The sequence below is a fragment of the Naegleria lovaniensis genome (assembly GCF_003324165.1).
Source record: "Naegleria lovaniensis strain ATCC 30569 chromosome Unknown tig021, whole genome shotgun sequence".
Taxonomy (NCBI): domain Eukaryota; phylum Heterolobosea; class Eutetramitea; order Acrasida; family Naegleriidae; genus Naegleria; species Naegleria lovaniensis.
Window position 1 is genome coordinate 636,398 of NW_025407843.1, and position 21,604 is coordinate 658,001.

General features: G+C 38.7%; 8 protein-coding genes across 8 annotated transcripts; 6 read left to right on the plus strand and 2 right to left on the minus strand.

Moving 5' to 3' along the window:
- Nucleotides 1-10: 10 nt before the first annotated feature.
- Nucleotides 11-2,235, minus strand: C9374_004717 (uncharacterized protein; the record flags this gene model as incomplete). The annotated part of the gene is made up of 2 exons (XM_044694387.1): nucleotides 11-1,197; nucleotides 2,178-2,235. The coding sequence occupies 2 exons, from the start codon at nucleotides 2,233-2,235 to the stop codon at nucleotides 11-13; spliced, it is 1,245 nt and encodes a 414-aa protein (XP_044549059.1).
- A 445-nt stretch (nucleotides 2,236-2,680) lies between these two features.
- C9374_004718 (uncharacterized protein) lies at nucleotides 2,681-4,571 on the plus strand (the record flags this gene model as incomplete). The annotated part of the gene is made up of 2 exons (XM_044694388.1): nucleotides 2,681-2,683; nucleotides 2,784-4,571. The coding sequence occupies 2 exons, from the start codon at nucleotides 2,681-2,683 to the stop codon at nucleotides 4,569-4,571; spliced, it is 1,791 nt and encodes a 596-aa protein (XP_044549060.1).
- A 668-nt stretch (nucleotides 4,572-5,239) lies between these two features.
- C9374_004719 (uncharacterized protein) lies at nucleotides 5,240-5,968 on the plus strand (the record flags this gene model as incomplete). Its single annotated transcript, XM_044694389.1, has 1 exon — nucleotides 5,240-5,968. The coding sequence occupies one exon, from the start codon at nucleotides 5,240-5,242 to the stop codon at nucleotides 5,966-5,968; it is 729 nt and encodes a 242-aa protein (XP_044549061.1).
- Nucleotides 5,969-6,825: 857 nt separating this feature from the next.
- On the plus strand, nucleotides 6,826-8,223 carry C9374_004720 (uncharacterized protein; the record flags this gene model as incomplete). Its single annotated transcript, XM_044694391.1, has 2 exons — nucleotides 6,826-7,879; nucleotides 7,946-8,223. 2 exons carry the CDS (start codon nucleotides 6,826-6,828, stop codon nucleotides 8,221-8,223), a joined length of 1,332 nt encoding a protein of 443 aa, XP_044549062.1.
- Nucleotides 8,224-9,204: 981 nt separating this feature from the next.
- On the minus strand, nucleotides 9,205-9,855 carry C9374_004721 (uncharacterized protein; the record flags this gene model as incomplete). Its single annotated transcript, XM_044694392.1, has 1 exon — nucleotides 9,205-9,855. The coding sequence occupies one exon, from the start codon at nucleotides 9,853-9,855 to the stop codon at nucleotides 9,205-9,207; it is 651 nt and encodes a 216-aa protein (XP_044549063.1).
- Nucleotides 9,856-10,386: 531 nt separating this feature from the next.
- C9374_004722 (uncharacterized protein) lies at nucleotides 10,387-13,998 on the plus strand (the record flags this gene model as incomplete). The annotated part of the gene is made up of 3 exons (XM_044694393.1): nucleotides 10,387-11,314; nucleotides 11,400-13,051; nucleotides 13,159-13,998. 3 exons carry the CDS (start codon nucleotides 10,387-10,389, stop codon nucleotides 13,996-13,998), a joined length of 3,420 nt encoding a protein of 1,139 aa, XP_044549064.1.
- Nucleotides 13,999-15,179: 1,181 nt separating this feature from the next.
- On the plus strand, nucleotides 15,180-16,748 carry C9374_004723 (uncharacterized protein; the record flags this gene model as incomplete). Its single annotated transcript, XM_044694394.1, has 1 exon — nucleotides 15,180-16,748. One exon carries the CDS (start codon nucleotides 15,180-15,182, stop codon nucleotides 16,746-16,748), a length of 1,569 nt encoding a protein of 522 aa, XP_044549065.1.
- Nucleotides 16,749-17,003: 255 nt separating this feature from the next.
- On the plus strand, nucleotides 17,004-17,630 carry C9374_004724 (uncharacterized protein; the record flags this gene model as incomplete). The annotated part of the gene is made up of 3 exons (XM_044694395.1): nucleotides 17,004-17,166; nucleotides 17,224-17,425; nucleotides 17,489-17,630. 3 exons carry the CDS (start codon nucleotides 17,004-17,006, stop codon nucleotides 17,628-17,630), a joined length of 507 nt encoding a protein of 168 aa, XP_044549066.1.
- Nucleotides 17,631-21,604: the final 3,974 nt, after the last annotated feature.

Here is a 21,604-nt window from a genome sequence, read left to right on the forward strand (position 1 = left end):
TCACCCCAAATTATTTCTTTTTGAATCCTGTTGTTGAATTACTTCTTCGTTTTGTCTGAGATGCTGTTAATGGCTTCTTTGGTGAAGAATGAAAACTGGTTGTCTGATCGTGATCATGCGATAAAGGAATAAAAAACGGATTTTCTGAGGCCAATTGAGATTGTTTCACTCCTGTGAACGAGGGCATGTCTTTGTGGGTCACACTTGTGTAGGTGCTTTGTCTTAAGGAAAGAGAGGAACTTCTTGGAGATGAATTTGAAATGGTGGAGGGTGCTCTCGACAGTTTATCTTCTCCATCCTTAAAATCTTTGTACAGTCGTGCTTTTTCAATTAACTTATCTTCCTTCATGAATAGAGATTCAATAATTTGATTTAGGAAAAGAGGGCTGACGCTTTCTTTCACACTCTTCTTCGTGTCAATATCATCTGAAACGAATAATGGTACAGACTTAATTTGTTCCAGTTGAGTTTTTAGGGCTGGTGACAATTGTGAAAAGGATTTTCTTTTGGTGAGTAATACTCGCTTGGGAGAGTTCAGATTTTCAAGAGGAGTACTTCGTGTCCCTCCTGGCTTCCATGACGAAGGCCTACTCATATCCTCAACATCTGTTGAAATTCTGGAATTGTCTCTTGAGGATCTTCGGTAGTCGGCTGAGGAGGCTCTTCTACCACTGTTTAAGGTGCTTGATGTTTTTGTGCTTGCTCCACTTCCAGGTCTACTGCTGTGGGAAGCAATGGAATTTGATTCTACAGAATGGTCATGGAAAGTAACTATGGATGTGTTGCAGTGGTATGGCTGGTCTGATACCGGATAATTGGTCAGTTGTTGTTGACTCTCTGAACCTGTTGACAAATTATGACGATTACTAGTGATGGAGGCAGAGTGTTGAGAATGTTGTTGGCTGTTGTCTTGAAAGAATTGGATTTGAATTGTGGATGCCTTCATACTCAGTGGTTGCTTGACTACTCGTTGCTTTGGATAATTTGTTGAGACAGATTTCGGTCGTTGTTGTTGATGAAGATGCTTTCGAAGAATGGTGGATGCAGAGCTATGTGCTCGTTTTGGAGGGCTACCTGCTGTTGCAAAAACATCATCGTCACTAAATAGTGTTGGAGTGCTTGGACTAATGGAGGGAGAGAGGTCAAATGCAGGATACACAATAGGGGTACTCGGTATTGAGACACATCTCGTTCGGGCTGGGTGGTGATGATGTAAATGACCAGTGAGGGTGTTTGGTGAGCTCCTTGGTTTAGCTACTCCTCTCAAATACAAATTGCTTAAACTCTCGGATCTTGGAGTTTTTTTGGCTCCTCTCGAGCTATTCAAATCGTATTCAAAGGCTTCATCGTTGTTTTTTAATGATGATGATGGTCGTTTACAGCCTTGCAAAGGAAGAGATAGGGGTGTTGTTGAAGGGATGATGTATTCATATTTAAAACGGAGATTGAATTAAATATATGTTTCTTTTTCAATACTTGTTATTAATGTACAATAATAATCAATCCGATTTGAACTTTGGCTTCAATTAAAAATTAGAAAAATTGAAAGCAAGAACCGAATGCTATCGGACTATAAAAATCATTCAATTGTTCAATAATCATTCAAACAATTCTTGAAAATTTTCTAATATTTTTCTTTCGGACCGACTGTGATGGATTTGTAGCCACAGCCGAGAGAGAAATTTCAGCTGAGAGCCTTACTATCTCTTTCAAATTTTTTTTTAAAACTGTAATTCAACAAGAGGTTGTCTGTGGTTCCTGTCTCTGACCCTGTTGCAAATGCCACTTGGAACAGGATGAGCCAACGTTACTTTGAAATGAGATGAGACTATTTCTACATTGGACGTTTGGATCAGTCATGATACCAATTCACTTTTCAAAGCATTTGACCTTCATTTGCTTGTTTCAACCTATCATTGCTTCACACCGTTCGACCCTCAGCCAATATTTATGTCTCATTCAAGATTCAAATAAAGTGAATCAAGAAATTTCCAAATTAATGTCATCTTGGAGCATATCTAGAAGTCTAACGGTTGGAATTGCCGCCCACATGTTTTCGTGCTGGGTCAACAACCTCCATTCGCCCAATTTTTTTCATCCATCATACCTTCGCAAAAAAACAACTCACACAACAAATTCAACACACTCTTGCTTTCCACCCGAACGTCCTCTCCTACCACCACTCCTCTCATCCAAATTACGGGAGTTGTGTTTGGGATTCATTTGCTGAATCATTTCTTGAGAAAGATAACCATTCACGCACGGAAAGCTAAAGCAGTGTTGGCGAGCTGGAACGATCATCATTTCTCATTATCGTTCAAGAATTCTGTATTCTCTCTCATCATCGGGCCGTTCTTTCTTTAATATTCATTTTGAAATCGGGTGTTGTAGAAACGTATTTCTTTTCTTCTAACAACTCTATGAAGCAAGCCAACAATACCTCTCTTCCATATTTCCATGATGCAAAATCCCAGAAAATCCAACAACACTCACCACACGGGCAACACTTTGAAACGAGTGGACTCGTATCCAACACTCTTAACAAATGATGAAAACATAAATATTCATCATCACAACAAACAATATCAACACTACTCTCATCCACAACAACCACACCCAACACGAGAAATACTCAAAGATGTAACCAACTACTCTGGAAGCCAAAGAAATTTGCCTCCAAATGGTAAGCCAAAACTTACATCCTCTCAACAGCAACAGCAACAACAACAACATTTTAAAATACCCATTCATACACAACAAAACCTAACCACCAACATACACAGAATAATCAAGGTTCGAGAGTACAACCTTCTCTTCTTCCACAAATCAATCATCACCAACAACAACAATCACGACAATTCAGTGCTGGATCTATGGCACCACCTAGCCAAACTTATGCATCAAACAGACCACCCTTGTACTCGTCTGTGAGTGCTAACAACGTTTTTGCATCTTTGCCACAAAACTCATTTTCAAATTTGAGTAACGGTAAATTTGGCGGGAGATCAGACAATTTTTCGAGGCGGGAATCCTCTGCCGTTCATACAGCGCTTCATTTACTGAAAGAAGAAGAACTATTGGCTGACGACGATGAAGTAAACAGCTGTTATTCTTCATCTACGTCACAATCCTCATTATCATCAACTCATCAAGGTCACACTCATACCATGAATTATCTCACGAACAGAACTTCTAACATGTCTCTCTCCTCTAATGGCTTTGGTGCTTTCCATCATCCTCAAACCTCAATTTTAGAAAATCAGAACCCAACACCAAAGAACAACCTTAGAGAGTTTAATGCTGTTAAGAATGCTGAGGCTGCAATTGCTGAAGATGACGACGACTTTTCTGACTCTGAGTATGGTGATGAATCCATGTACTCTGAGGAATACGATGATGATGTCTCGATGGGATTTGACGAAACTTGCTCCGAGCATAGCTATAGTGGTAGCACAGGTCACAATTACAGTAACTCATTCGCAGGTCTTCCACTCTATACCTCTTCTGCGAATTCTGCTGCTTGTGGTTTCATTCCTCCCACCTCATTCTTTGCACCACAACCCTCAGCTGTAACGACTAGCATTCCTTGTTACACCTCTTCGTCATATTTTTCTCATAATAATGATGAACGACCTCCTCAACGACCTCAAGTAACAAATCACCAACAACCACACACCCATGCAGAACACAATCAACAACAGCAAATCTCAGAATCTGATGACGAACTAGATAAGGAACCAGTAAACTTGTTACCCTCCTTGCAACCACTCTATTACTATAGAGCACACAATTCTGGAAGTGGTACAATTGATACAACGAACTGTGTTTTAATACAAAAACCACCGAAAACACTTGACGAAGCACACTCCATGAGAAGTGTGATATTTGCAAAGGATGTTGAGAGTGATGTTCTTTCCAACATGAGAATGAACCAATTTAAAAACAAACCAAATCCCAACTACATTGGGGAGGTACAAACCGACATCAATGAACAAATGAGATGTATTCTAATTGACTGGATGAACGAAGTGGCTTCAACCTATCGTCTCACTCCTGAAACACTTTTCTTGAGCGTGAATATTTTGGATAGAGCTCTCTCCAAAATTGCTGTTCGAAGAAACAAGCTACAAGCGGTTGGAGTGACCGCACTGTTTATTTCTTCAAAATTTTGTGAGATTAGCCCTCCTCCAATTAAGGAGTTTATCTACATTGCAGATCATGCATTTGGAAGAGAAGAAATTTTGGCAATCGAGAAACGTATTCTAAATGAGCTTGAGTTTGAGCTTTGCTCCGTTCAGCCTTACGATTTTATTGAAAAGTTTTTAGAAAATTGTGGAGTTGTAGACAATAACATTGTCAAATACCTTTCATATTATCTTTGTGAAATGCAACTACAAAACTATCAAGTATTGAAATATTCTCCAGTGGTCATTGCTTCATGTTCAATTATGCTCGCCTTGTATTTGATTGATATGAATTATTGGACTTGTGATTTGGCGAAATGTTTTGGATTTTCATCTCAGGCATGTGAAGGTCTGCCCAGTTCACATTGGAAGATCAACAGTTGGTAATCACAATCAATGATTGTATTAGTAGCATGTTCAAATTCTACGTTCGAATGGCAACTGGCCAAACCAGCAGTAACTCTGTCCAACGAAAATATAGTCACGTTGTCTTTTGTAAGGTCGGAGAATGTACTAGAAAAGTTGACCGAGATGGCCCAACCATTCCTTTTGCAACCTCCATCGGTAATACCGATCAGCATACAATGACCAGCACTTCGTCAGCTCCTGAAACCCTCAATTAAGCTTGCAGGGTTTGAATTTACGTCATTCCAATAAATGGAATCGTTGTGTGTAACTTAGAGGTAATTGTCAACTTGTGCGTGTTGGATTATGATTCAGTTTCAGGGAAGACCCTTCCTGAGAGATTTCCTTGTTCACCATCTCAAAAAGAATGCCACGTTGCTAACTTCTTGGTTGGAATAGCTCAGGCAGGGAGAGCACTGGACTCTTAATCCGTGGGTCGGCGGTTCAAATCCGTCTTTCAGCCAATTTTTGACTAGTCAAATTTGATTTAAACGAGTTTTATTTATGGAGTTTATCCTTAACAAGAAATTGCAATGTTTTCATCCAATGAACGCATGTGAAATTTTACTGAGCGACAAAAAAAGGAAACATTCGCCATGAGGAATTGGAAATTCTCTCTATTTAGTTTGCTACCAATCCTTCTGTTTGCCATGTTAAGTTTATGTCACATGGAAATGCTTTCAAAAAAAGTCTGTTCTTCCTCTGCTCTTCATAAGAATTCAATAACCAGGACTATTCAGCAGCTTGCTTTTTCAAAACCGCACCAACAACCATTTCATCCATTCACAACTTCCACTTCTCAAGTTTCAACCATGCTCACTCCTCAGCAAGTACAAGATTTGGAAATTGTGCCAAACATGTTTCCCTCAGTGGATTCCATTGATCAAGGAGACGGTTTTTCTATGGAAATTCTTTACAATAATGAAAAAGTTTCGTATGGAAGTAAAATGACTCCTTCCCAGGTGAAACATGAACCCACCGTTCACATTACAGTCAAAGATCTCAACAAGTATCAGCCTGGACATTTCTTTACTTTGATTATGAGTGATCCGGATGCTCCTTCTAGAAGAGATCCCAAATGCCGTGAGTGGCTGCATTGGATTAAGGCTAATATGAAAATTAATAACGACGGATCAGTGAGTATGAAAGAAGTTTCCAATGTTGCAGATTATATGGGCTCTGCACCACCCAAAGGAACAGGATATCATCGATATGTATTTTCATTGTTTTATCATGTTGGAAAATTGGTGCATCTGAAAGAACATCATTGGGGACCTTCGAATGAGAGTCGTGCCTGCTTTCTCGCTTCTCAATTTGCTAAAAATCATCACATGCATGATCCAGTCGCTATTGGTTGTTTTGAGGCTTCTCATGAGTAACGAAACAAGATTCTCGCTGTTGGTTGTTTTTCACTTCCATCCTATTAAAGAGTACTTGGATTGTTGATATAGGTTTTTACCTTCGACGATAACTGATGCAATTCTTTAAACAATTGAATGGACGCTTGTTTAGAGTTGAATATATTTTTTGAAAAAGCCATTCAATTGGTTTCTTTCTTTATACTCGCACGGATGAATATCCAAAAGTACTTGGTGTAGGAGAAAGTCCATTGGTACAATATAACAAACTCATAAAATCGTAACTGGTATCAGTAATACCGACGAAACACATTGCTCCATTTGAACATACGCATTTCCAGAGCCAAATCTGTTGCAGTTCCAGATAATCCTCCTCGGCTCATGCAAGTCATTTGTAACAAGATTTGATTTATCCTATGATTTACAATATTTTGATCTTGTCTTGGAACTGGACACGTCCTGCTGGAACAGTCAGATCTGGCTTAATCACACCACGGCGTTGTGCTAAGAGTCAAGTAAAAACCGACTCATGACAATAAGATCACGATACATTGAATATATCCCGCGCAAATTAATCTCCCACCAATCAGTAATTGAGCCATTTTTCCGATGTAATCAGTTTCGATAGATCTGGTGTTCGATTTTTCAACTGTTATCTGAGTTATCTCGAATTACGTGAGAGGAGTGAAAAGTCCATCACGGTTTTGAGCTCATCTCATGCTCTTCTCTGATTGTTTGTTGAAAGCATAAAAAAAAATCATGGTCTCCAAAACCCTTCTTGTGCAAAGATTTGCGCTGAAAGCTGTGCTTGCCTGTGTAATGGTAATCTACGTTGCTTGTCACATACAACCCAATATTGTTGCATCTCTTCAAACTCCATGCTCCAACTTTTATACTTCCAATTTCACGTTTATGATTGCAAACACCAAAGAGTCAATTCCTTTCATGCCTCAACCTCAGAAGATCATTCCTCGGCAGATCCCACTTACAAGACCTGTATTGTGAGAGTATCAAATCATGCTACGGATGGGTTGTCAACTTTTGGTCGAAATGATTATTCGCGTCGACAATCGTTCAATTCCAATAGCACTCTACAGTTAGTTTATGCCATGGATGGATTTTGGCATGTGTTTCGAACTGACACGAACGCCCATGTGAAAAAGTTGATTGGACCTGCTGCAGATGCAGAACCTCAATGGCATCCAACAAATCCAGAAGTATTGTATTATTTACCAACGAATGGGGTTGGAATGAAGATATATTCCATTAACGTTATCACTGGTATCATTACCACCGTTGCTGATTTGGCGTCAAGAATTAAGACCAGATGGCCGTCGGCCAATGCTGCATGGACCAAGTCAGAGGGAAGTCCTTCCAAGGATGCTCGGTTTTGGTGTTTCATGGTTGATGATTCCAGCTGGAATAGTGTGGGTGTGATATCTTATGATTTGGTTCAAGATCAAATCATTGGATTTTTAAATACAAATGGAGTAAGACCAGATCATGTGAGTGCAAGTCCAAGTGGTAAATATTGTGTGGTGTCGGGTGACGATGCGAGTGGAACAGTTGCTCATTCTTTGGATTTTACTCAAAAGAAAAAAGTTCACACTAAATCAGAACATTCAGATTTGGCTATTAATGAACTGGGAGAGGACATCTATGTATCAATTGATTATCAAGCCAATGGTGGTGATGTATTTATGACAAATCTTAAAACTGGACAAAGAACCAATCTCTTTCCAACCTATATTGATGGATCAACCACTGCATTGCATGTGAGTGGAAAAGGTTATAATGTCCCTGGATGGGTTGTCATTTCAACATATGCAATGAGTGGCCCTCGTCAATGGTTGCATGACAAGATTCTTTTAGTTCCTTTGAACGTATCAAAGCCAATTTACGCTCTTGCTCATCATCGTTCCATTTCCAACGGTAAGTTGAAGAAGTACTACTGGTTCATTCTGATTATCATGACTTTTTCAATTATGCTTCATATAGGTTACTGGACTGAACCACATGCTAGCGTTAACCGTGATTTAACCATGATTGCATTTACTTCCAATTGGAATGTTAATAGTGCTGAAAACGTTGACGCATATCGTATTGAAATTCCATCCTTAGTTGCAAGTCCCAAAAACAGTTCCAATAACACAAACAACGGTAATAATACTGCAAACAGTACTGAAAGAAGTACCGTAAGAGTTGGAAGTGCATCCACCTCAAGTTGTATTAGATCCTTTTTGACTTTGATCGTTTGCTGTTTTTTAATTTTATAAATGTTTCTACATTGTAAACAACATTGGATTCATCCAGCTTGTGTTTTGAGATGATCCAATATAACAATATATGAGTTTTTTAATAACATTCAGGAGATGGGTGCCTTCACATCTTGCAATTGTGCCTTCCCAAGACGATGGATTAGCGTGTTGTTGAGCCTTTCACGATTACCGCTAATTCCGCTGTTCCTTCTTTTGTGTGGAGGAGTGATTCAATTTTTCAATGATCATATTGAAGTGGTTGCCTTAATCGCAACCATGCTCTTTTCATTCTCTCATGGTTATTCTTCCACTTCCTCGTATTTGAAACTATTGAAAGAATGTCATGAGCAAAACAATAAGTTGTATTGAAGCCATACGTTCTTTTGATCAGAAAATTCTAGAGTTGAATTATTTTCAACGTCTTTTAGCAGATTTTTAAGGTTGTTAGTTTAATAGAACGTATGAAAATTGGGACACGACTTGTGATGGTTATCCTGTGTGGCTGGTAACGAGTTATGTTCGAATACTAGCTAGCTTTCGAAGCACTCACAAATGGCTAACATGTCTAAGTAAGCGAACTGTTTTGTTGACCGTTTGTTGATCACAGTTTAATTGGCTGCGAGGAATTCTCTTTCTGTTTTCTTGAGGACCTGACAAATCCTTATCCCACGCATGGTTTTTCTTCTTAGAGGTTCCAATGTCTTGAAGAATTTCGTTAATCACAGTGAAAAAGTTCTAAAGTGGTTCAATATATATTGAAAATTAAATGGAGCAGCATCTCCTTCTGCACCTCCCTGAACATCCATATGAAGATTGGAAATTGACCAATATTCGGTTGTGTGTTGACCCATCTGGTACAGCGCTCTCTGGACCTGGAATAGAGCCAGACTTGCCCGCAGGAGCGGAATGACGAACTACTTCAATGGCGTGTCCGTTAATGGGTCCTGGATAGGCTGTGAAATGAATCCATTGGAAAGGAGTTCCTGCACGTGTGCAAGGTTAACGACTGCCTTGAATCCAATTCGTATTGAGACCATTGCAATCAGTCCAAGTACCTGCTCGAATTACCACATGATCTCCCTTACTCATTGCAAAATAAACGCCAGAATAGGCAGCCATATTTTGCAAGTAACGCCATGGTTTGTTCATATTATTGTATTGAGCTGTGCTGTCTGAACCGTTAAGGGCCACAAATAAGACACGTCCATTCGTTGGAATGAATTTGTGATCATTATTGCTTGAAACACCATTCACAGAGACCACCACAGGAAGAGAAACGTTGACATTGGATTTTCCTCCCAGTGAACCAACCTGAACCGTGATTTGTTGAATGCCTAGCTTGGCAGCCACAGTGGAATTTCCTAAATAGCGATAGTTAGCCACCTCATAACCTCCAATCAGCACCTTCGTTACTGAACCCATTCCTGAAGGAGAGCCAAAGTTTCGTCCAAAGATTGACAAGTAACAGCCCAACCCATTTTCTCCTCCAGAGGTTGGACCAGAGAGAGCGTCCGTGTAGAGAATTACTGGAGAAGAGCTGGCTCCCATCACATTTGTAAACACTTGCATGTTTGAAGAAATAATGAGCATGGAAGTGATGACAGTCATCATGAGAAGCAAAACTGTCTTGGTAGATGTAATAGAAGTCATCTTTGTTTGGATGTTTTTTGTTTTTTGATGACGGACAAAGACTGATCTCATAGCTTTTTTAAATCGAATGGAGGTTTTGTTCTGACCGGTTCGGTTTCCTTTTCTGGAACAGATCTACTCGCACTTGCTCCCATATCTGTTGTTTGATTCAGTTCACCACAGGGTTTCGTTACCCTTCAGCTCTGGTCTTCTCATGTCCACCTTAAGAAGTATACAGCTCGCTGTTCCTTTCACGAAGCATGGAGCGTTCATCCGTTTGATAATTTCATCTCTATGCATGAAGTGGTAAAAGACCCACTTTCAAACCTTCTTCATAACCTTGGCCAAGTACTCCTTGGAAGCAAACAACTCAACTCGAAGTTTTCATATCGGGTTTTAGGTTTTTTTGATGTTGTGTCGTTCAGTGTTTGTTAATGAGACAAAATTCGGTAGTAAAAGGGAGTTTTACTGAGGTTTGTTGTAATCAATAAAAGTGGTTGGTTGACTAATTTTTTGAATTTTCACTTTCAAAAAATTTACATTACTTGTGATATGGAACAATTATTATCAATTACTTCGAGAAAGGTGATAGAATCACTTTCTCTCAAAGAATTGAAAAGTATCTACAGCAAACTCAAGAAGGCTTTCCCAGCAGGGAAGAAGAATGATGTTGTTAATGATTTAATATCTTGCTACCCCTCTGACCAGTCCAACGAAATTACAAGTAAGAAAGAATTACTCAGAAGAATCAAGGATTTGAGAGTAGTTCCGGAACGGACAGAAGAGGAAGAGGTAGAAGAGGAAGTAGAGGAAGAAGAGGTCTCAAGTGAAGTGCTGTCAAAAAGGATTAGAGAATTAGAAGAAGAGTTAGACTTTATGCGTGATGAGGTTAAGAAAGCAAAGTCATCGGCCGAACGAGACATCAACCAAATCATGGTTGATTTGACTCAACAAGGCGCGTTTTCACAAAGGGATGTCTGTGATGACCAGCTACCAGCGGCCCTAGCTAATGGTCAACGAAATAGGGTTCTCGAGCTACTCAAGAGTGGGAAGAGTATTGATTTGAATCTATTTCAAATAGATTGTATGGCCGAATCTCTTGCCAACGAACGGGTGTCTACTGTTTTTGACCGTAACTCAGTCAGGAAGGAAGAAGTGGAGGAGTTTAGTTCTCTTGGAGCTATTTACAAGATTCTGTTGAAGAAACAGCTCAAGAATAAGGATGAAGATGAAGAGTTGCAACGGGCTATTGACTCAGTCGAGAATCGTGCATTTGTTCTCCTTGCGAGACAGAAGCACCAGCAAGCGGCAGAGATAATTAGTTCCTCTACACTCAACCCGTTGTTGAGAGAAAAAGCGGACCTGTTCTCTTGGGCGCTGAAAGCAGTGGGTAAGAGCGACAAAGATGCAAAGGTGTTGAAACAACAATTGAAAATCCCTACTCCAGAGAAAGATGTTAGCAATATAGTATGTCTATATTGTAAGAAACCAGGTCACACTAAAGAAACGTGTCGCAAAAAGATGAGGGATGATGAGAAAGCCAATAAACAACGAGGCCCTCACAGTTCTCTCTACGAAATCCTTCAGTTTTTTCCAAGATACTCACATGGAAGAAATTGCCTTCAGGAAGAAGGCTATTCATTCGATTTCCAACAAGTGGAGACAATGGGAAATGATGGGTGCCAAAAAAGAGATTGTGGGTCTTTTGAAAGATGGGGTTCCAATTATGGTCAGCAAGTATTTCATCCCTTACTATGGAAGAGTAGATATATCCCTTTGGTCGAAGGAAGAAAGAGAATTTCTAACGGAAGAGATATGTATGATGTTATCTATTGGTGCATTGGAATTCTTCCAAGGAACTCCGAAGGTGGTGGCCAAGTATCGATTGGTACCGAAGAAAGGAAAGAAGAAATTCAGATTAATTGTGGATCTTCGTCCCCTAAACAAGTATTGTTTGGAGATCCCAAAGTTCAAGTACAAAACTCTGAGCAAGTGTTTGGATCACATTCGCAGTGGTGGGAAAAAGTTTTGTGCTACGTTCGATTTATTATCAGGATATCACCAAGTGAAGGTGCGAGAAGAAGATCGAGACAAGATTGTGATCGAATTTATGGGTCATCTTCTTTGCTTCACAGTTTTGACATTTGGATGGAATGGAAGCCCATTCTTTTTCACTCAGATAGTAGACGAAGGTGTTCGATTGTTAACAATAGAAGGCTATACATTGTCCAATTATTTGGACGATTTTATGGCTGTGTTATGTATCTCTTACTTAGATTCCTACAACAAGCTTGTTCGATTAAGCTTAAGGCTGGATTTTTATGGATTTGTAAGAGAACCTTCAAAAGGTTGTTTCAAACCTTCCTTAGTCTTTTTATTATTAGGAGCATTGGTAGATCTGAATTGCATGACTCTCTCTATTCCCGAAGAGGGTGTGGAGAAAATAGTTGCTCGATGCAAAAACCTCCTATCAAAAATGCACAGAGAGGAGGCCTTTTCCGCCCGAGACCTTGCCAAGTTGGCTGGCTCTGTTATGTCATATGTACACTGTTTTCAACCAGCCTTAATTGCTCTCAATCCCATTTATTCAAGAATTTTCAAGATGGTAGAGGATGGATGGGATACGCTACACCGTGTGAAAGACCACCAGTTATCGAACGCATTACAATGGATTCTTTGCAACATTCACCATTGGAACGGTCGATTATTTTTGTTTCCGTCATTGATCCACGAACTTTTTTCGGACGCCTCTTTATCCGGCTTTGGTGCTACAATGCCATTATTGAATTTTACCTTACACGGCTCTTGGTCTACTTATGGCATGGATCATATGCATATCAATGTTTTGGAAGCAAAAGCCATTTTTATTGCCATGGAAAAAGTCGCTCCCCTTATTCAGGGAAAGTGTTTGAGAATTTTTTCAGACTCTCAAGTGATAGTGTTTTCTTTGCGAAAAGGTCGTTCCAAAAATTCCTTAATTCAAAGGATTGTGGAAGGTATTTGGAGAATAGTATTCCAATACGACATTCAATTAGTTGCTGTGGAATGGTTACCGTCGTCCCAAAATTCGATCGCCGATCAATTGAGCAGGTTGAAAACCACAGAAGAGATGGATTTCGGAGATTGGGAAGTAACCCCAGAGGCATTCGAAAGAGTTCAACATCAATTGCAGGTGAAAGTTCAGTTCGACCGTTTCGCCAGCAATTACAACTTCAAGGTTCCTCAATACATGGTGTGGAAGAGGACCAAGAGAGAACAGCCCGCAGATGCATTCAGTTGCTATTGGCCCAAGGAAGAGCTAAATTGGTGCTGCGTGCCGTTCAGCATTATCCAGAAGGTGCTAGAGCATTGCAAACTTTACCAATCTCAAATGATACTCGTTCACCCAGTATGGAAGGCAAAACCCTGGTGGCCACTACTGCTGGAAGGCAAGGTTCGGTCAGTACCAATGTCTGGAATAGATTTCAGACCCTCTCGGTCAGGGAAATGCGAACCGCAAAAGAAAAGCTCTTGGCTATTAGAGGCGACCCTAATCGACTTTCGGATGACCAACTAACATCAGTTGGTGGACTAATTGAAAAGGCCGGTGCGGGTCGTGAGTCCACAAACACTACGTATGACAGTTATTGGAATCGATTTGTTAGATGGTGCGATGAGAGAAATATTGCAATACCACCCACAGAGATGGATGTTTACAATTTTCTGGTGTGTCTTTTTCTTAAATGTAGGTCCGGAAAAAATTGTAAACTGGCAATGTTTGCTATTAAGAAGCGATGTAATCAGTTCAAATGGATTGACGTGGTGGGTGAACATATTTCATCTCTAGTTGATTGCATGATCAACATGGCACCAGTTTCATACGAGATTGAACGAAACGAGTGGCGTATTATGTACATTGATATGTGGATTCTCGAAGGGTGTAACTTTGTCGACAGGAGAACTTATGTTTTTTATACGACCCTTATGATCATCGGCATCAGGTCCATGCTACGAGGATCTGAGTTGGGTAGTATTTTAACCTCCAACGTGGTAGAAATTAACAAGAACAACATTAACGGAATCAGAATTGTTGTGGAAAAAGTGAAGAATGATTTTAAACGAAGCAAGAAAGGAAGAGTCATCGAAATTGAGGCAACGAACTCCAGGAGATGTCCTGTCGTCTAGCTTAGGTTATGGAAAGTGTGTAACCCTCAAAAGTATTTGTTTGGTGATGACCTTCCCTTATCCACGGCTAAAATTTCGGACATTCTTAGATTTGTAGCAACCAGCCTTAAGATTTCGGGTTCTTTTTCTAGTCATTCCTTAAGAATTGGAGGAGCGTCAGAGGCAGCATTTGCTGGTTTCTCTCACACAGCAATCCAAGCTCTAGGTGATTGGTCCTCCAATGCGATAGATGCCTATTTCAGAGCTGGATTCGCATCTGACAAGAATGTATCTCGCCAGATGGGTTTTTAGCGGTATCTATCCGTTTTACCAACCATCTTTCTGTTGATTTACAACAAATTCGGTAGTAAAAGGGAGTTTTACTGAGGTTTGTTGTAATCAATAAAAGTGGTTGGTTGACTAATTTTTTGAATTTTCACTTTCAAAAAATTTACATTACTTGTGATATGGAACAATTATTATCAATTACTTCGAGAAAGGTGATAGAATCACTTTCTCTCAAAGAATTGAAAAGTACCCACCCTCCTCCCAATCCACCTCTGAAATAAACAAACATAGTTGTGGCTTTCCACAACTCCCTCACCTTTGGGTGGGATGCCTCATGTCTCAACTTGGGATGCCTTATTGCATTGCAATAGGATGCCTCACTTTAGTGGGATGCTCTTTGAACTGATTTCAGTCCAAAGGATGCCTTGGCCATTTGAGCTGGGATGCCTCAATACATTGGGATGCCTTATGATTTTAATCATGGGATGCCTTATTGCATCGCAATAGGATGCCTCACTTTAGTGGGATGCTCTTTGAACTGATTTCAGTCCAAAGGATGCCTCATGGTTTACCATGGGATGTTTAATCAGCGCACGCTTAATAATGTCATCCTGTATGAGACTGATGCATATGTTTGTTGCATCTATTTGTGTTGTACTCTTGCTGAATTACAGGATAGAAAAGGTAATGTAAATCTTATTTATTCAACTATTAGTCATGCGCACGTACACGCGGCGAAGAATAAATAATCCGTTTTACCAACCATCTTTCTGTTGATTTACAACAAACTCCGCCCTAGATGTCAAAAAACCCAAACGTGCCGTTATTGGACAGGATTTGGAAACCAACTCCAGCTGCACCGGTGGTCGTGCCTCCACATACTTGCCTAACCGTTCGAAATCAAACCCAGAAAAATGCAACATGGCTCTTCCCCATATCCATCCGAGTCTGGACTGTTGAATAACGGAGATGAAGAACTTCGTCCATTGACAGCCACCCCTTTATCCTCCTCGTTGGAAGAGCAATTATCATCAGGTCAACTCAACTCTGGAGAACAACAACAAGATGAAAATCCGCCCCGCCTCATGCTAGTCATTTGTTTGTTACAAGGTTTGATTTATCCCATGATTTACAATATTTTGATCTTGTCATGGGACTATTTCATGTATCGGAATAACAAGGTTGATTATACGACTCTTGTGTTGATGCTTTCTGGACTTGGAATAGGTCATCCAATCATTTTAATCGTCTATTTTGCAGTTGGTTTGGTTAGGAGAGGAAAACAAGCAGATAAACGATGGGCGATGGCCATTCTCACTGGATTTTCCCTGGTTGTATCATGTGTATTATGGTTGGTGGTAATTCTATTAAGAACAAATGATGTTTACATGGTGACTCTTCTCTTCTTGGCATTGAGTATCTGCATGTCCTGCTGGAATAGTCAGATCTGGCTTGCTGTTCGTGTATTGCCTGTGAACTGCATGCGTGCAGTAGTTTATGGTATTGAATGCTCTGGATTTTTGTTTGGTGTTTTACGTTTGGCAACAAAATATGTATCTCTATTGATTTCTGCCAATGAACAAGCCAATAATAACGAATTCATCTTTTTGATAGTGTTTTTGACGATATGCTGCACAATAGCCTTCGTTGTGACCATTCCCTTTTTATGGATGCTTGTGAAATCTGAGTATTACGCCTCCAAATGGAATCATTATCAACAAGAATTGGAAATGGCATTTGAAAAACAACGAGCGAAAGAAGAACAAGAATTGAAAAGATTTGAGCAAGAGTTTTTACGGAAGCAAGAGCAAACATACTCAACTGCTGCTACTTCTAATCTCTATCAGACCGATTTGACAAACTCTGGTATACAAACAGAGCTAGTTTCGTCACAACAAGTTCGCGAAGAAGAAATCCTTCATCAGCAACATGTTTCAGAACAAGATCCTCAAGACCTCGAAGAAAAAAGAAAATTTTTTTCTAGATGTGTGTTTATCCTTTCCATACCCTCCAACGTCATCACATGTCTTGTGTTTCCAGTCTTGTTGGTTTTTCTCAAAAGCAGTCTTCCGTTCTTCAAGAATAATATCTTTCCCATTGTTCTCGTGACTGTTTTTGCATTTACTGCCATGATGGGTTCCTTCACATCTTGCAATTGTGCCTTCCCAAGACGATGGATGAGCGTGTTGTTGAGTCTTTCACGATTACTGCTAATTCCGCTATTCCTTCTATTGTGCGGAGGAGTGATTCAATTTTTCAACGATCATGTTGAAGTGGTTGCCTTAATCGCAACCATGCTCTTTTCATTCTCTCATGGTTATTCCTCCACTTCCTTGTATTTGAAACTATTGAAAGAATGTACACAGATTGAAGATTTCAAACAAAAGAGCGCAGTATTTTCTTTCAATATTTTCATCATAGAGGCTTGTAAATTACCGCTCGTTATAGTCAGCTTCTTCTTTTTGGCAATAGCCTTGCCATGAGCAAAACAATAAGTTGTATTGAGCAAGCCATGTGATCTTTTGATAGGTAAATTCTAGAATTGCATTATTTTCAACGTCTTTCAGCAGATTTTTATGGTTGTTAGTTTTTACTTGACTGCGAGGAATTCTCTTTCTGTTTGTTACAAAATCACTTGGCAATGAAAATCTTGAAATTGAAGCTTCAAGCTCAATCTTCCGTCGTTTGGACAATGACGACCTGTCAAACTGTTGCTGTTGTTGACAACCACAGAAAAAATGTTCCTCTCAACTAAACCGTTATTCGATTCCATCAGGTCACCTCACCAAGCGACACCACCTGAGGTGAAATGGATTGCCAAGACATTTCATGTGAATCACTACGAGGTTGAAAATCTTGGCAAAGGTGGATTTGGAACAGTTTATGGAATCCAACGAAAAGGTATTGCTGTCAAAGTAATTTGCGACGTTTCAAACCATAATCGTGATCAAATAATAGAAAGAGAGGCATGTACATTTGATCACCCCCATCTTTTGAAGATCCATGACTGGGAAATGGTGGATGGTCGTCTCTATATCATGTCTGATCTTATGCAAGGCAGCATTGTTTCGTTGGTACTAAGTGAATATGAGTGCTGGAGAATCTTGTATCAAATGTCACAGGCGTTGTTGTATTTACATGAATTATCTTTCATCCATAGGTAAGTTATTGTTATTGTTGTTTTTATTTCAGCTGTAGTTTTTTCATTGAAAATCAAATTCAGAGATGTAAAACCCACCAACATTTTATACGCTAAAAAAGGAAAAAGTATTCATTATGTACTGGCAGATTTTGGTTTAACGCGTTCTGAAGAAACCATGGGAGAGAGAACAGATATGCTGAAAATGGTACAAGTGGATTCATAGATGATGAAACTCGAGTTCGTGGAGTAGCTAAAGAGTCTGACATTTATGCCTTGGGTGTAACTATGGTAGTGTTGCTTGCAAAAAAGCGTAATCCAGAAGGTAATCCTTTGGAGATGCTTCTTCGTTGTGAGTGTTCTTTGTCAATGAGAGAAGTAGTTCGACGAATGTTATTGAAACGAGCTGATCGTATCTCATTGAGCGATATTAAGAAACATTGCGAAATGGCCCTTAATACCGGGGAGCAAGTGGGTTCTAATCTAAGGAATAGTGAGTACCTAAGAAGATCCGTAGACGCTACTGATTACTCTAAAAATGGAATCACTAAACCAGAAAATCATGAACACAAATCGCCTTGTTGGCGTCAAACAAAAAAAAGAGAGATGCAACAAGATCCAACGGTGTTGGGAAACAACAAAAAACAAAGCGAAAGTAGAATATTTCTGTTCCTGGGGTTTGGAAGTGCACGCTCTTCTCCAGAGGCTTTTTTCATGATGATCTTTGATTTCTAGGTTGCATACTATATATCAAAATAAAGTTAACTCTGATATCTACTCAAGTCTGTTAGTGTTTTTGAGTTGTAGAGAACAAGGGTGCCAAGGTGGATATCAGTTTCTCTGTGGGTGTGGCGAAATTATTGATGTGAATTCAATTAGAAGTCATAAATGTAGTGACAAGAACATCAAAGGCAAGGGCAGGAAAGAGTTCCAATTTTCTAATGATAAAGCTGATGCTAAAGGCGGTGATTATCTATATATTGGAAGCAATAATGGATTAACTCAAGTGAATTGTAGGAAGAAAAATGATTGGCTTGGTGGCAATAATATTACAGAGAGGGATAAAATGCTTCACCATTGTTTAGATGTCCTGTATTTGTATATTGCAACTGAAAAATCATCAGTGAAAGTATTTGTAGCAATATTGATGAAATATGGTCCAATTAAGAAGGAAATAGAAGCTAGGGATCATGACAGCTTTAAACGTGGAGTGCGAGAAGGCCTTGACAAAATGGTAAATCATTTTGCAAATGTTGCACCTGTGTTTCTAGCAGGCACTAAGGTGACTGCTGATTCGTATGACAAATTAGTCAACCTATTATTTTTCAACCAATTAAGAATGAATTGTTCATTATTACAAGAAATCGACGCTATTAATACTGCATTCAAAATAAGATCCGCGTTGGTGTTGATGAAAATTATGAAATAACATGTTCCAAAGTTCCAAAATATCTTAATAATAATTCTCTAAAAATTATCATTACAAATATTGTAAATGAGTTGGGAGGTTATGATAAATGTAAAGAGGAGAAAATCAATCATCATCTCAGCTAATGGGCAGTAATCCGAGAACAACATTACACTCAAGCCATGAAATTTCGGAAAATGCACAACATTCATCAAAGAGTTGTAACATCAATCGTATTGCCATAAGCCTATCCCGTTTGTCATCAACTCACAATCGTGTAGAACCATATCCAAGGAACCCACAACAAAACCGAATCGGAGTGCAAAGCCAATTCCAACAAAATTGTTTTGAATTTTCAATGAATACGCCTTCTACGGTAAGTGTTTGATTAACGTTGGAATGATAATTATTATTGCCATCAGAATACTACGAACAAACGTAACCCACCCATGGAGAAAAGAGAACTATACCTCTGCTAAAAAGAACAAATAACTTCACACAGGGCAGTGGCTGTATTTTTTTGATGTTTCTATTGGCTCAACTAACAAATAACACAACAACAACAACCAACAACGAACAACAGTGAATGATTGAAAGCATTGTAGATAATTCTATTGAATCTATCTCGTTTTATTTATTAATTATTAAACCAAAAGGCTTTCTTATTGTTTTACACGATTAAAAGTGAATTAATACAAAGCAACATCGGTACAATAGCAAGTTTTTTGTGTAAGATGTCTGAACAAGTTTGTGCTTGGGTTTGGATTCCTCTCAGTAGGATTTTTAGAAAGATTCAATATAACAATATATAATTTGTTTTTAATATCAATTAGTCCCAGGGGTTTGGCTCCACCTACTCTTTTTTTTGAGCCATTTTAACGACTTTACTATCAAAAAAAAATTTTGTTTTCAATAAGTCCTGTCCACGGTCCGAAGTTAACTGCTGAGGACGAGATATACTCAAATCCTAGGCTAATTTTCATTTGCTTTCTAATGGTGTTGAAATTTCTAAGAGGTGTGAAGTGGTTGTTGAGTTATTTCACTCTGAATTTTGAAGGTAAATTGGCCCAAAAAAAAATTTAATGTTGTAAATGAAGAGAGGATGATTATTTATTATCGGACTGGTGTTTCAAACTGTAAAACCAGAGAGAAGCAATGAAATTGGAACACAAGGTTTTTGAGGACTTGTAAATTTTTTTTAAAAATATTTTGGACTCAAAAATTCCAAGTTCAAAATGATAGAGAGGTCCAGCGAAAATATGAAATATAGCTCTTTTTCAATAAATACTGATCAGCTGTATCTCAAATTGATATATGAAGTGTTACTCACCATGTAGAACACTAATATTATGGTTGTGTGCTGATGACTGACTCCTGACGCCGAAATGTGGTACTCCTAGCCGCTGAATATGTCCGTGAGGGTGATGTTGCTTGACATGATATTCTCCTGATAATTAAACGTAGATTGTAGTGTGCGAGAGAGATTTGTAGAGTGTTTGTATTGTTTGTGACATGAACAGTGATGTACCTGTTGAATGAATCAGCTCCAGTGTTGGAGAGTCGGTTTTTCGCTGGAGGTGGAATATTTTTAAAAAATGTCAAAGTTCAAAATGATAGAAAAGTCAAGCCAAAACTTGAAGTGAGGCTCTATTTCGATAAATACTGATTGATATCATCTCTTATTTGAATATGTTATGTAACTCACTGGGTGAAATATTGTTATTAGATTTAAATTGAAGAAACAGAAACTGATTTGTGAGGAAGCGCACGTTTCACTCCAGAGGCTTTTTTCATGATGATCTTTGATTTCTAGGTTACATACTATATATCAACAATTAGGTATTGATGTTATCTAGATGTACGTTTTGAAAATTTTAATATTTGTGAAGTAGTTGTTGAGATATTAAGGATCAAAATGAGCTTTCCCGGTCAGATCACGTCAAATGTCCCTCTTGACCAAAATATATAAAATAACGATTCCATTTCTTGGACAGATATTAGGTTTTAATCCATAGAATATTGAGAGAGTTGAATTTTTGGTAGCTACTAAGTAGTTATTGAATTACACTTTAATACTTCTCACCAGTCCGAAAGTTGTTATAACAAAGTAACCATTACGATTTAAGGATTACTTTTTTCACGTATTGATAGGGTCTGACCTTTAGAACGTAATCCACATCTCTGTTGAGGAAACTATGAAGTAAGTTTTTATCATGGTCGAGTTAAATCAGGACAGACGATTTTGAGGGCTAAAATTTCTTCAATTCAAAAAAATAAAAAAATGCTCAAAACAAACCAGAGAAAATAATCCGATACGACTCTTCTGTTTCTTTGGAGATTGACTGATTCAGTTTTTCGATAAACCAGTGATTTCTATGTTGTATAATACATTGTGTAGAGTATTTCTATGACAATTGATGATGGATGTGATCATTATTGGTGGAGTATCATGATGAACGTTGTGGTAGTGTGATACCATGTCCTTCCGAGAGTGAGTTTGTCATGAACAATACACATCAACATGTTCATCATGATGAGTATGACACATCCATGTTGGTTGTACTCACTGAATCATCAATTTATGGAAGTGGTGTCTCACTCTTTCAATTCATTTTTCTTTTTCACGTGATATTACGATATTGAATAATTTTAAGAATATCACAGCGACTTTATATGATAATATATAGTGTGATATTGTTATTTTGAAATTTGTGGAATTTATCTATATGAATTGATTTTGTTATGAGGCACATGAGCTGTGTTGAAAATGATTATTAATTAATTTTTGAAGA